We start from the raw sequence: 14,988 nt of genomic DNA, 5'->3' as shown, positions 1-14,988 counted from the left end.
TATGATGAAGGCAATAACAAACCTAAGGTGAGGCCACATATATATGGATATTTTTAGATAAACTTTAATATAGCTTTATACATATATAGAGATATTTGCTTGTTTTATTGGTATGTAAAGAAAAAAAAGTGATTGTGCTAGTAGCTCTTCATGTACACATATATATTCAATAGAGAACAAAGGAAATTGAAAAAAGAAAAAAGAATGAGCTGTAATATACTTTGATTTAGGATACAAGAGATAACCTTGTATAGAAGATCATCATATACTGTAGAAACATTATTATTATTAGTGATGACTATGGATTATGGTTTGCTTAATATTATTATTTCATATATATTATTCTTCTTCTTTTTGAGCTTGATATTATTGGTTTAATTTTAGATATAAGTACTAAATAATAATGGGATTTAGTTATTTTAGCATATTATATATATGGAAGCCAAATTATTTGTAGATTCTTTGCATGTGACATAGCTAGAAGGTTATTAGTCTTATTCATATCTTTTATCATTTTCCCAGAATCATTTTATATGAATCTAAATCGGTATATTAGAACATATGCATCAGAACATATATAAACACTAATAAAGTATACAAGATTAATTTGTTTGTTATGAAATAATTTTCATCACTTTCCTAAATGAGGTAGGAAGGGAGATATATACATGTGCAACTTTATTATCATTTTTATATTCTTTTGTTTGGGCCTTATTAGCTTTTTCCGGTTTTTACTCACTAATTGAGTTTATGAATTTTGTTGCAACTGCTCATCTTAGCAAATGAAAAGTTTTTTGTGACTAATATTTTATTTTATTTAATAAATTAACTTTAATTTTGAATTATTAAAGATGGTAACAAGAAAAAAATTTGTAGTAAAATAAGCAATTTTTTGTTTCTATGCTTTAAATATAGTGAAAACAAATATATAGATGTATTCATATTCTTGTTTTATGTTTAATACATGATGCTATTAGTATGAATGGAGAAAATGCCATCTTGGGAGGCTCTATATATATACTCTAATTGTGTCTTAGTGGATGTTGATGCACTGCCTACATAAAATCAAGTAAAAAATTTTTATTAATAAAATCAAGTAAATTAATCTTATAAAAAATAAAAATAATATAATTCTTAAAATGTCAGTTAAAAATCTGTGGCTTGTGATTATGACATGATTCCATTGAGTAACAACAGGAGCTAGTTTTCATGCTGTCTATTATATTTCCTTATTTTCTCCCATCTAAAAATAACACTGGCTTCTATAGCCCCATATATTAGGATAGCACACTTTTTTTTTTTTTGTCTACTATACCAAGTCCAATAAATAAAACTATACAAACTTATATAAATTTTAAGTATGCAAAGTGTGACACTTCGCCTTATTACCAAATCAACTTAACAGTCGCCGCAAATTTCTAGATTTGTTGTTGTCAGAAAATATTAAATTAAACTAATTTCCGATAATTCAAGAATAACAACCAAGTAGTAGAAAGGGGAAAAAATTATCATTTTAAACACGTATTATTTGTAGATTATGTATTTTGTCTATTAAAATCATTTATTTAAAAGAAACAATTTATGACAATGCAATGAATGAATAAAATTTATGAACATTTTTAAGAGTTTATAAAAAAAAAAGTTTAAACTAACATTATTAAAAGAAGAATCATGAAATTATTGAACTTTAATGTGATATTTTTTCTAAAAAAGAAAATTATACAATGGAAAACGTCATGGCCATATAAGTACACAGGTTTGAAATTAGACTCCAAAGATGTGCAAAACAAACACTTTCACATCATCTATCATCAGCAAATTAAACCATTCACTGAATACAATCTTGAATACAACCTTTTCTTGATAGATACTCAGACGGATAACTTTCTCCACAAATTTTCAAAACTACTCTTCAATATAATAGCATGATGAAATAAAAGGTTCGATGGTCCTTGAATTCTCATAATAATTGATTTCTATAAAAAAAAATTCATTATTTTATGAATGTGTGTATTTTAAAAATGTTAAAATAAATGATGTCAATGGAATTAAATTGTAACACATAAATCTCGTTAATAGAAGATGAATAGTAATATTGTTTTTTTTTCCTCATCGTATGTCTCCAATGTAATAGGTTAATAACTAATTTATTATATAAATTAGAGTTCTATTTAAGAGTTTGTAGTTGACTACTAATAATTTTTGCATATACCAAATAGAATTTAATTTAAATTCTAACATTAATTTAAATAGATGAATGAAATTATTATTCGATTAACACAAGTTGGTTTAATAATAGTATTATTTAATTTTAGCTTTCGTTTTTTTCTACCCATACCTAGCTTTTGATATATAATCTGAAAAGGGTATATGAAGATATTTAATTTAATTTGAGAATGGGTGTCGTTTTCTTTTGTGGGATTGATAAGACATAGTTAAGTATATTCCACCACTAAGAGGTAACACAAATAGACAACAAAGTCGAAATCACTAGCAGCTATCTTTCTTTCTGGCTTGACTCTAATTAGGGACCATTCTTGTTATCATCTAAAGGAATCATTATCCTAATGCCATACACAAATTTTAAATAATAATAATAATAATAATAACAATAATATATACCCTTTTAATTCTTTTAAAAATATATATAAATATTATTGCATTCCTTTCTGGGGAAAGCATACAAATAAACTTTATGAAATTCAGCATCATTTGTGGTTCGTTTTGGAATAGATATCATCATATATAACGATGGATTGCACTATTATTGATATTGGTATGCTTGAATTGTGCTTGATGCTTTCCACACCCTAAATATATCACATCTCATCTTGAATTAAGCAAATATACGAAAAAGAAAAAAGGAAAAAAATGATAAAAGATGTACCCTGAAAAAGATAGGTGAAAAAACGACCCGCTGCATTTTTCTATAATCAAAAGTGATGATTCATCTAATTAATTGTTAAATTGTTGACGGGTATTTAGTCTGTTTTAGCTTGTTATGGCAGAAAGAAAAAAAGGACTAGAAAAACTAAATTCACTTATATGAAATAATATTTTAAATAATAAATATTACGGATAAAACAATCAGTTTTCAACTCTACTTTTAAGTAAAAAAATTAGCTTTTTAAAAGATTATTTTTCAACTTATCCTCTTATAAACACTTTTATTTTATATTAATAAAATAACATTTATCTTTAGAAAAAAAACTTAAGTCCAAATACATTAATTACCAATAAATTAATATGAAAGTGCAAAATAGATTTATTAGTCTATAAAATTGTTTCGGGGATTACCTGAAATCGGATGATTGGACTTCGAATGGAAGGCCCAAATGTTAGATGATGATGGTCTCCGACATTGAGTTTTACCATTTAAATTACACAATAATAAAAATTATAATTTTAAAAAATTTTAAAAATTTAAATTTTAAAATAACTCCTATATTATTTAGTGAGATTTAAAATATTAATTTTTTAAATATATAATCAACAATAATTTGATAAAATCGTTTAAATAAAAAAATTTTACTATAAAAAATTACAATTTGAAAATATAAAATTTTAAAATACAAATAGCAAAATAATTTTATAATAATTTAATTATTTTTATTATTTTATGTAAAGAGAATTTTGTTTATTAAGGTCTAAAAAATAATATAAAATTAGTACTATCCAAAAATATTTTAAATTTAATATTATATTCAAATTTAATATTACGAAGAAAAAAAATTTATATAAAGACTAATTTTATTAATTTTTAAAATTTTAGAAATAAAAATAACTTAGGTTTAGACCTTCAGGGATTATTTTGATTATAAATAACTTTGTTACATGTCAAGTGACACATGGCATGGTAAGTGTTACTGACTTGACACGTCAACCAATCATCTTGTGACACGTGGCATTAACTATCACGTTATCATCTAACTAAAGGAAGGATTAATTTGACTTATATTTTATATTTTAAGAAGTTATATGACTAAATTTTTTTAAAAAAAATTAATTTAAAAAAATTAATTTAAAAAATAAATAATTTTTTAGAGACGAATTTAACTTTTAACTTAAAAAAAATAATGTCATAAAGACTCAAATAATGTTGTTATACAATATGTATTAAAACTCATTGACGTCATATAATTAAATTATTAAAGGACTAAAATAATGTTATATTTACTATTGGAAGACACAATAATTCATAATTTCATATTAATTATACATAATGTTATATGCTATAAATTTATTGGCCAAAATTTTTTTTTTTATTTAAGAAATGTATTTAAAAACATAAGAAATTTGTCCCTTTCAAAGCACTATCTAACCGCAAAGCAAAGGTAAAAGCCAAAGAAAATTCCGAGAGGAGTGGTTTTGATCACAAGAAGAAAGATCTTAATGCAGCTTTTGACTTATTATATTCAATGTTGATGATAGGGTGCATGATCGTTATGTTCGTTTTCATGGATGGTACTTACCCAAAACAAATTATGTAATAGTGAAGTATATATGTATATATATCCACCCAATTATCCAAAAGGCATGCATATTATAATTTATTTTTTATAAATTAATAATGTATTTATCTCACTATAAACATAATATTAATTATATGATATGACTTAATAATATTATTTGATCCATATAGCTGATTCTACTTAAAAAAAAAAATTTGTTGTTGTTGTAATTATGTATGTAACACTTTTTATTATTAAATATATCGTACAATAAAAAAAAAAAAGAATTTTTGCATATGTATATTATTGGAAGAAAAGGGGTCAAATTTGGATCAAGTGAAATTTGGCAGGGAGCGACCACAAGAAAGGTTGTAGGACAAAAGTGCCCCTCTCCATCCATAACAAAAGAGAAAAAATTATTTATTTTGGGATTATCTAAAATGATGATTTGTATTTGAACTTGAGATTTAAACTTCTTTTGAAATATTATTTGACTTGTAAGTGTTTACATATTATCGTTTGAATTTTTTGTGAAAAGATATATAATAGATGATATTTGTAAGAGACTCTAATTTAATGATTAAATTAACAAAGAATTTAAGCAAATTTTTAGTCGATTGAATTTTGAATATATCTAAACGTGTCAGTATATTTATAATGAAAAAATAATCACATTTTTAATATAATTCTACCTTTAATAATAAATAACTGTTTTTTTATCTTAAAAATTTATTAAAAAAATTTTTTAGATAAAATAAAAAAATAATAAAAAATAGGGTAATTTACGCATCTAAATTGTTTGAGCTCCAATTTTACGCAAATACATTGTTTCCAAATTCAATACGCAAATGCATTGTTTCACTATTTTATGTAAACCGCTACTGGTAGTAGCGGTTTATAGGTGTGCATAAACCGCTACTACCTGCCGCGGTTTATGTGTGCGAGTGTGTGAGTGTAAACCGCTGCTGGCAGCAGCGGTTTACGTGCGTGTGTGTGTGAGTGTAAACCGCTACTGTCAGTAGCGGTTTACGTGTGATGGGCTGACTGGGGCTGCCTATATAAACCATAGAGGGGCCAAATGTGGAGAGGTAGAGTGTTGTTCACAAATGGAGGGGGAGGAAAGTTTTGTGGCTCTGGTTCACTGCTCTGGAAAAATTCAAAAGAGCAAAAGGCATGGTGTAAAATTCACAGGCAGAGAACCGCTTAGTGTTTTTATCCGATCGTCGAATACGTTGGCGGAGATTAAGCTAAGTATATTACGGAAGCTCGGTATGTGTGGGACGAAGTGGGTAAAAAAATTATTTTACAAGATTCCCATTGATGTTGTCTCAACTGGTGTGAGATATGAGACCTTCGTGATCGGGTCGGATGAAGACTTGCAGGTCTTGTTTCACTGCAGGCGCAGTTTTCCAGAGGTGAGGGTAACTGAGCTGTTTGCTAAGTTGGAAGATGGTGTGGATAGCTCTGGGGCATCGGCACCTAATCCTCAGTCGACCCCAGCTGGTGGTGCGTCAACATCGATGCCTGTGGTAGCAGTGGCAGTTCCGAATGCGGAGCCCGAACGTGCTGGGGCTGTTCATGCATATGTTGGTCCTGTTGCTCCTGATTTTGAATGCCATGCCAGACCGGATCGAGTTGAGAATGCACTGTTTGATGATGATTCGGATGAGGAGCCTGTCGATATTAGTGGGGACAGTGATGATGATATTCCTGGAGGTGGACGTTCAGCCCATGGAGGTTCCGGTTCTGCAACACAGGAGTACCCTCCCCACCTCTCTTCTTTGAACTTGGAAGCCATCGGCCAACAGCAGAATGCTGATGCAACATTCGATGGGCAGGGGATGCATGATGGGACATCTATGACTGAATTTCAGATTGGTCAATCCTTCCAGAGTAAAGAGGAAGCCGTGTTGAGTGTAAAAGATTACAGTATTCGGCGTGGAGTTGAGTACAAGGTTATGGAGTCCGACAATCTGAAATACCAAGGGAGATGCAAGGAGTTTGGAAACGGGTGCACGTGGTTGATTCGGATAGTCATGCGGAAAAGGAAGAGCACATGGGAAGTTAGGAGGTACAACGGTCCGCACACGTGTATGGCCACATCGATATCAAGCGACCACAAGCAGCTTGATTATCATGTCATCTGTGCGCGAATCTATCCATTGGTTCGAGCTGATGCATCGGTGTCTATTAAGGTGTTGCAAGAGGCAACAGAGGCGACTTATGGATTCAGGCCTAGTTATCGAAAGGTGTGGTTGGCGAAGCAGAAGGCAGTAGCGCAAATATATGGCGATTGGGAGGAGTCATATGCTGATCTGCCTCGGTGGATCCTTGGGGTCACATGCACGATGGAAGGTTCCATTGCTCTACTGAAGACGTCCCCGGTTAGGGTGGGTGACCAAGTTGACGAAGATAGAGTCTTCTTTCATCGGATGTTTTGGACATTCCCTCCGTGTATTGAGGCTTTCCGTCACTGTAAGCCGCTGGTAAGCATCGATGGCACACACCTTTATGGGAAGTATGGCGGGACATTGTTGTTGGCGATCGCACAGGATGGTAACTCGAATATTTTGCCTGTTGCGTTTGCACTCGTGGAGGGGGAGAATGCAGAGTCTTGGTCATACTTTCTTTCGAACCTTAGAAGGCATGTCACTCCACAGCAAGGTATTCTCGTGATCTCTGATAGACACAACGGCATCAAGGCTGCACTAGAGTCCCCCGATAGTGGTTGGCAACCTCCCCATGCTTATCGGGCATTTTGTATTCGGCATGTTGCTGCAAATTTTGCCCTCACTTTCAAGGGGACAGGATGCAAGGAGGTGACTGGTGAATGCCGCGTATGCGAAGACGGAAGCAGAATTCGACTATTGGTTTGATATAATGAGGACGGAGAACCCGGCCATGTGCGATTGGGCCAACAGAATGGAGTATGAGAGGTGGACACAGCACAAGGATGGGGGGAGAAGATATGGTCACATGACGACCAACATTTCTGAGTGTGTGAACTCTGTCTTGAAGGGCACGAGAAACCTACCGGTGACGTCTCTGGTTAAGTCAACATATCTCCGGCTGGCCGAGTTGTTTGTTGTCCGGGGGCAGACGGCAGAGGCACAGTTAGGGTCCGGGCACCGGTTTTCACAGGTAGTAGTTAAGGCCATTGAGCGTAATCTGAAGGATTCGAGGTGCTTCACGGTGACTGTGTTTGATAGACATCACCTTGACTATACGGTGGCTGAGACGACGCCCACCGGCAAATTCTCTTTGGGTAGCTATCGGGTTTCTCTAAGGGATCGTACCTGCGATTGTGGATACTTCTAGGCGCTGCACTCCCCCTGTTGCCATGCCCTCGCATGCTGCGCGCAGTCACGGCTAGATTGGGCCACTTATGTCGATGAGGTGTACACCATGTCTGAGGTCTTTAAGGTGTATGAGATGTCCTTTTCACCTTGTATTCCAGAGGGGCTTTGGCCACCATATGACGGGCCGACAGTGATCCCCGACCCAGGCATGAGAAGGGCAAGAGAAGGACGACCACGGTCAACCCGCATCCGCAACAACATGGACGAAGCCGACACCAGCCAACCTAAGAGGTGTGGCCTGTGCAGGCAGCCCGGTCATACCCGAAGGGTTTGCCCTCAGCGAGGTTCTACTAGTGGAATATAGATTTATCTTTATTTAGTTCGTTTGTCCTAGTCTTCGTGATTACGAACGTGTCTGGTTGTATCAGTTATGAGTTTTAAGTCTTATTGGTTTCAAAGTTAATGATAATATCAGTAGTTATTTTTCACTTTTCTAGACTTATCGTGCTTAATTTCCATCATAGCTATACGATCGATAAACATAAATTCCATCGACATAAACATAAAGTAACAACTAACCAAAATAACAGTCATCCAAGGAGAATAAACATAAAGTCCATCGACATAAACATAAAGTAACAACTAACCAAAATAACAGTCATCCAAGGAGAATAAACATAAAGTCTGTAACCGGAACATAAGCAACATAACGAGAAATGGAAAACAACATAACGAGAAATGGAAAACAACAACACATGGTGCTAATCATCGCGATCATCTCTAGCAGCATCATGAAAGTCACCAACGAGATGAGATCCCGTCCCACATCGAGCGGTTTACACTCACACACACACGCACGTAAACCGCTGCTGCCAGCAGCGGTTTACACTCACACACTCGCACACATAAACCGCGGCAGGTAGTAGCGGTTTATGCACACCTATAAACTGCTACTGCCAGTAGCGGTTTACATAAAATAGTGAAACAATGTATTTGCGTATTGAATTTGAAAACAATGTATTTGCGTAAAATTGGAGCTCAAACAATTTAGATGCGTAAATTGCCCTAAAAAATATTCAAAAAGACAGTTTACTTATTTAAATAAATAAAATTGAGTCACTTTTGTCATATTCAATATTTAAGAAGCCGAATAAATAAAAAAAAATTAAGTGGATCTTTATTTTTCATTGGGCCTAACTTTATAATTTTTTTTGCCATGGTACGAACACTTCTGTTTTATGTTAGGTGTGTGGATGCCTTTAGCAACATGCATGTAACACTGAATCGGTGTGGAGAAAAAGGGAAATAAGAGAAAGCAATATGATCGTAACCCACTTTGGATATTGATAATTGAATGTAGCAATCATTAAAGATGTACTGTGCCATCCAATGATTTGTACACAGTCTTTAATGAAAGATATTATTGTAAAAAGAAACTAATAGATATAGATGTTGCAGCCAGCAAGGTTGTCCCTCTTCTTAAAAAGAGATTGAATTTCGTACACAATAAATTATTTTATTTATAAAAAATATTAATAAAATTATTTACGAAAAAAATAAAAATAATTTATTATTTTTATCTACAAAAATAAGTAATTCATAAAATTGTCATTACAATATTAAACTTAATTTATGTTTATAAAAAATAAGTTCTATTTGATAAATATATGGTAATTGCTATGATGTCTAAAAGTGTTTGTCTAACTTACTAAAAAGAGTTAAAAATTAATATTTAATTTTAAAAATATAAAAATAAATAATTATTAAATATTCAAAAATTATCATAAAAAATAAGTTACACAAAAGTTAGATATCAAATTATAAGCACATAGAATTCATTTAAATATATTTAGATAGTCAGTAAATTTACATTGATTTTGTAAAAAAAAAAAAAAAGACTAAATTAGTATCTCAAAGTATCACATGTTTTATATATGTTGTCCTGGCTTTAACCTCATAATCATCACTACCTCACCACTCTATTAACAATAAGTTAATTAATTACCCTTAGATTTTATTATCAAATCTTTTTTTTGGCTATTACCATTCATTATAAGAAATGTGCCGTCAGGTTTAACATCGGACAATACTAATAGATTTATTAAGTCTTAAAATGGTATTACAATTATTTGTGATGAAAAATATTTAATTAATTGATTGATTCATGGCTTGACATAATATGTTATAAAGATTTAAATTTAAAACTAATATAATTGTTTATTTGGTGTAAAAATTAGAAGAAATTGCTGTTATCTATATTGAAAAAGGAAACATAATAATGTTGGCAATTATAGACAGCAATAAACAGATTTATGGACAACTGATCACATTACACGATTTTAGAAATAATCAATCTTAATGAGCAAAATTTGAAAAGCTTTTAGAAAAGGCAAATGCTAACCATAAAGAGAAAGAAATCAAAACGGTTGAGTTAAAATTAATTTTGATAAATAAATTATAATGATAAATATTTATTGAGTCAAAAGTTTAATTATGGTTTAATATGTGTTTTAGTGATGCATGTTTATTATTTATTTCTCAATCCAATAATGTTGTTTGAGTATTCCTTAATGCTTCAAAGCAATGCATAAGCCTAATACCTTTAATAAGCATCATTTAGCAAAATGCAAAAAAAAAAAAAAGAAGGTTCTACATTTACAAAGTGATAAAGAGACATTTGTTTTTATTATGAAAAATGAAGGATAGCTGGAACAAAAGAATATTAACAACACAACAAAAACAGTTGGGACATTAGGATATCAATACATACACTACCACAAAAACATCAGAGGATTAACATTTAGAAAAAAAAAAGAGTAAAATGCAACATGCAAGAGTATCAAAGCAACACAAGGACTGCAGAGGTAGTGAAAAAATTTCACAAACAGCAAAAAGATGGAGAAGCTCCTCAACAAGCAGAATTAGTGGAGCAAAATGAAAAAAGAATTGCATGCCAATGGTGACTGCTCTAACGAATTGTTGATACAAGGTATTGGAAGAGGTAATGAAGAACAAATGGAAAGAGCAAGCTGATTATATAAAGGCATCACTTTAACATTTAAAAACAAGAAAAAGAGAACAATTCAAGAGTATCATCGAACCATACTTGAGTTGAATTCTTTTTCTTCTATTTGTGCTTCATTTTAGATTTTTTTTGTTATAAATATCTAATGTTATATTTCTGTATTTGAGAAAAAAGCTAATTATGTGAGTAGAAAAAGTCACGAGAGAAGAGGAAAGAGAGATGCATGAAAAAGCCAAATAAATTATTTCTATGTAATTTGGTTTCTATGAACTAAGATTAGTTTCTCTTGCCAAGTTGGGACAGCACTTGGTGGTGAGTTGAACCTGGTAGGATTCTGCTTTCAAGTTGGGATAGCACTTGAGAAGCTGAGTTTTAGGGTAGAAAGCTTAGTTAAGAATACTATATGAATTAGGTTGTAATTCATTAGTATTGGTGATTGTAATCAGTTTGATTATAGGAAAATTTCACCATGGTTGTGGTGGAGACTGAACGTAGGTTTCATGGCACCTAGAAACTGAACTAGGATACATGCTAGTCTCTTTCTCTACTTCTCTTCTCTGGTTCTATCTGGTGTATAAGACAAAATGAAAAAATCTCCTGCATATTTAGCTTCTATAAAAATAGAGCTAAAGAAAGTTTAATTCTAAAGTTAACTTGATTCAACCCCCTTCTCAAATTCTAGCAAATCCATCAAAAACATTGATGAAGGCTTAATGAAATCAAACGGCTAACAAAAGCAAGGTTTATGTTATAAGAAGAACAAGTTTTCGACAACCTCAAGGCGAAAATTCAAAAATCAAATACTACATATTGAGCATGCTTCTTCTTCACTTTTGATACATAGTTTTAAGTCTTTCTAGTAGTAAAAAAAGACATATGATTATTTGAGTGATTATCAAAAAAGTCTATGAGTGACAAGTAAAAAACTAGAAAGAGAATACAACACTATTTTAGATTCATCTCGTCTTGGTTCTGTTGTGATTTGGTGGGTTTGTTTGATCTTTGTTTTGTTTATGAAGCACAAGTTTGGTGCTTAGTTTGTCTTGGTTAGAACTGATTGGTTCGTTTGTCTTTGTATTTGTCTTGGTCTTGGTCTTAGTATTGATAATTATAATCTTGAATTGGATATAGTGAAATTTTGTCATTATTGTGGTGGAGACTGGACGTAGACCTCATTGCAAATTGAGATTGAATTAGGATATTTGCTAGTGTGAATCTCTCTACCCTTACCTCTGCTATTTCTACAATTGCAGAAGACAAAACTAAAAAAGTCTCCTGCTAACTTTGTTTCACTCATCAAAGTTAAAACAGTGCCTTGATTCAATCCCCCCTTTCTCAAGACCTACATAACCTTCAATTGATATCAAAGTTTAGGCTTTGGAAGGCAAGCTTAATAGCTTAGAGAAAAGATCCATGGCTACCGATCAAACTCCTTTCAACCTAACCGAGGGTCAATCCTACCATCTCCTACTTTATTTAAATGGAACTAACTATTCCTACTAAAAAGAGAGAATGTGGATATTTATTCAAGCAACAGATTACAATCTCTGGAATATCATTATGAATGGACTTGAGATTTCAACTAAGCTAACAACTGAAGGACAAGTCATTCCAAAGGAGGATGGGGAATGGATCGAAGAAGAAAAGAAAAAGTGGAATCAAATGCTAAGGCGATAAATATGATGCATTGTATCATAAGTTTTGAGGAGCACAGAAAAGTCTCCAAATGCAAATCGGCTAAGAAAATATGGCAGGAACTTCAAGTCACTCACAAAGAAACAAATCAAATAAGAGAAACAAGAACCGATATGCTAATGAAAGACTATGAGCTATTTTTTATGACAGAAAAAGAGTCTATAGATGAAATATTCAAAAGATTTTCAATCATAATCAATGGACTTGATACACTAGAAAAAACATTCACTGAAAATGGGCTGGATAGGAAGATTCTGAGATTGAGAGACAAAAACTACTGCAGTACAAGAAAAAAATAATCTTAACCAAATCACTTATGATGAGTTAAGAAGAAAGCTTCTAGCATGTGAAACCATTAATTTAAAGTCAAAAAACAAAAAGAAAAGTATGGCTCTAAAGTAAAAGATAGAAATTAAATCAAAAGAGGAAATTTTCAGCAACAATAAAATAGTTTTCTTTGCAAAAAGGTTGAAGAAAATAATGAGATACAAAGAGAGAAAAATAAATTTTTCGTCTAAGAAGGACAAGAAGGAAAATAAAAAAAACTGCCACTATTGCAAAAAATTAGGACACTCCAAATCTAAATGTCCAAAAGCTGAAGTGAAAAGAAGAAAATAAGAAATAAAAGAAAAGAATTTTGATGACTTCTTGAAAAGATTTAAAAAATGATACATCAAATGATAATAAAGATGTATGTCTTATGACTAAGGACAAAGAACTAAAAAATAAGGTAAATTTTTATGATTGAATTAGTGAAGAATTGCTTGAGATTATTGATGATTTAACTCATAACTGCAGTAAACTTTTGTCTAAATACTCTAAGTATAAGAAAGAAATTGAAGCTTTGAGATATGAGATGTCTTTCTTGAAAGAAAAATTAGATGTGTATAATAACACATTTGTTGTGAATTTAAATAATAAAAATGATGTCTTAAAAAGAAAAATAAATGATTTAAAAACTGAAATTCAGAGCTTACAAAAAAAAATCTGCATCTAATCTTGCTAAGACTAATGCTGAAAATGAAAAATTGTATGAAATCATAAAATCTTTGAATAATGATTTATCAAAATTTTTTTAAGGGTCGTAACTTGGATAAAATCCTTGCTGCTTAAAGACCTATTTCACAAAAAATTGGTTTGGGATATGAAAAAAGAAGCAATACTATTTTCAAAAATTATTTTCATGAAGTTTATATTTTATATAATCAAAACAAATAATTTTTATACAATTTTACAAATTTAGTAAAAAATATATATATTTATTATAGATGCAATAGACATAGACATACTCATAAACAGTGTTTTATTTCTTTAAAAAAGTATAAAGGTAAAGTTTACACTGTTATGTTAGACCACAATGACGTTAGACAATAAAAAAATTCACATTAAAAGATCCAAATTAATTTGGATATTTAAGTCAATCTATCAATTGAGACATAATTGAACAATAAACCCAAGCCAAAGATTTGGATTGGACCGGTTATCTAATCTTCATTATGCCAGGAACCCACCTAATTCAACTTTCGAATTAATTCAAAACTTTCCTTGTCTCTAAAAAAAAAAACTTTCTTTTCTTCACACAACACTTTAGTCTAGTGGTTATAAATATTTTTGCCTTGTAAAATAGTTGTAATAAGTACCTCAGTTTGAGACTTAGCTGAAATCAATAATAGATAAAAAAAAATATTTAATATTCGGTGTATAAATATATAAATAAAAAAAGGGACATCATTAAAATTAGAATGGTAACATCCATTTTCATTTTATTATTATACTAGTAGATGTATCGTGTAATGCATAAAAAATATTTATTTTTTATTTATATTTAATATATGTTTAATAAAAAAAATTTATTTTAAATTAAGCTCATATATTTTTTTTATTTATCCAAATATTAAACAAAAGTACATAACAAAAAAATTAACAAAATATTTGAATTAAGTAAAAAAATACGTAATATATAATAAATTAATATCTTAAATTTTATGAGTAAAGTATTGTCAATTATAATTATATATTTATTTATAGTAATAATGATAAGAATGATCTGCTTAAAAAAATTTTAATTAATGGTAAATTAATTTAATATATATCAATTATATTGCTTAAGTTTAGTTATTTAATTAATATATTTTATACTTGTGGTTATTTTTTATAAATATTCTTATATTAATAAATTTTAGCGCAGATGATTATTTTCTTATATGTTAATGAATGTTTTAACGCAACTATTAATATTTTATTAAAATATTTTTGTGTATTAATAATTTAAAATTATAGATAAATAAAGTCACTATTTATTATTTGTTTATAATAATTTTATATAATTAATTAAAATAATTGTCATATCTTAAATTATTTTGTATAGATATTTTATTATAGCGTCAATAAAATTTTTTTAGTACAACTAACACTATTTTAAAGAATTTAATTTTTGTATATTAATAATTTAAAAGTACTATTTATTGTTATAGCATTTTTTAACTTATTATTGAATTTTTTTAAGTTATATTTGGAG

General features: G+C 30.3%; 1 protein-coding gene across 1 annotated transcript; it reads left to right on the top strand.

Moving 5' to 3' along the window:
• The first annotated feature begins 5,557 nt into the window (after positions 1 to 5,557).
• LOC107462514 (uncharacterized) lies at positions 5,558 to 7,327 on the top strand. The gene has a single exon (XM_016081111.1). The coding sequence runs from the start codon at positions 5,558 to 5,560 to the stop codon at positions 7,325 to 7,327; it is 1,770 nt and encodes a 589-aa protein (XP_015936597.1).
• The last annotated feature ends 7,661 nt before the right edge of the window (positions 7,328 to 14,988 follow it).

The sequence above is a fragment of the Arachis duranensis genome, chromosome 8, assembly GCF_000817695.3.
Source record: "Arachis duranensis cultivar V14167 chromosome 8, aradu.V14167.gnm2.J7QH, whole genome shotgun sequence".
NCBI classification, from domain to species: domain Eukaryota; kingdom Viridiplantae; phylum Streptophyta; class Magnoliopsida; order Fabales; family Fabaceae; genus Arachis; species Arachis duranensis.
Note: the sequence above shows the minus strand (reverse complement) of the source record. Positions and strands in the feature narration are given on the sequence as shown.

What these genes read in the sequence shown, in the direction of transcription:
- LOC107462514 (XM_016081111.1), top strand. Translation starts at nt 5,558, where the DNA reads ATGGAGGGGGAGGAAAGTTTTGTGGCTCTGGTTCACTGCTCTGGAAAA.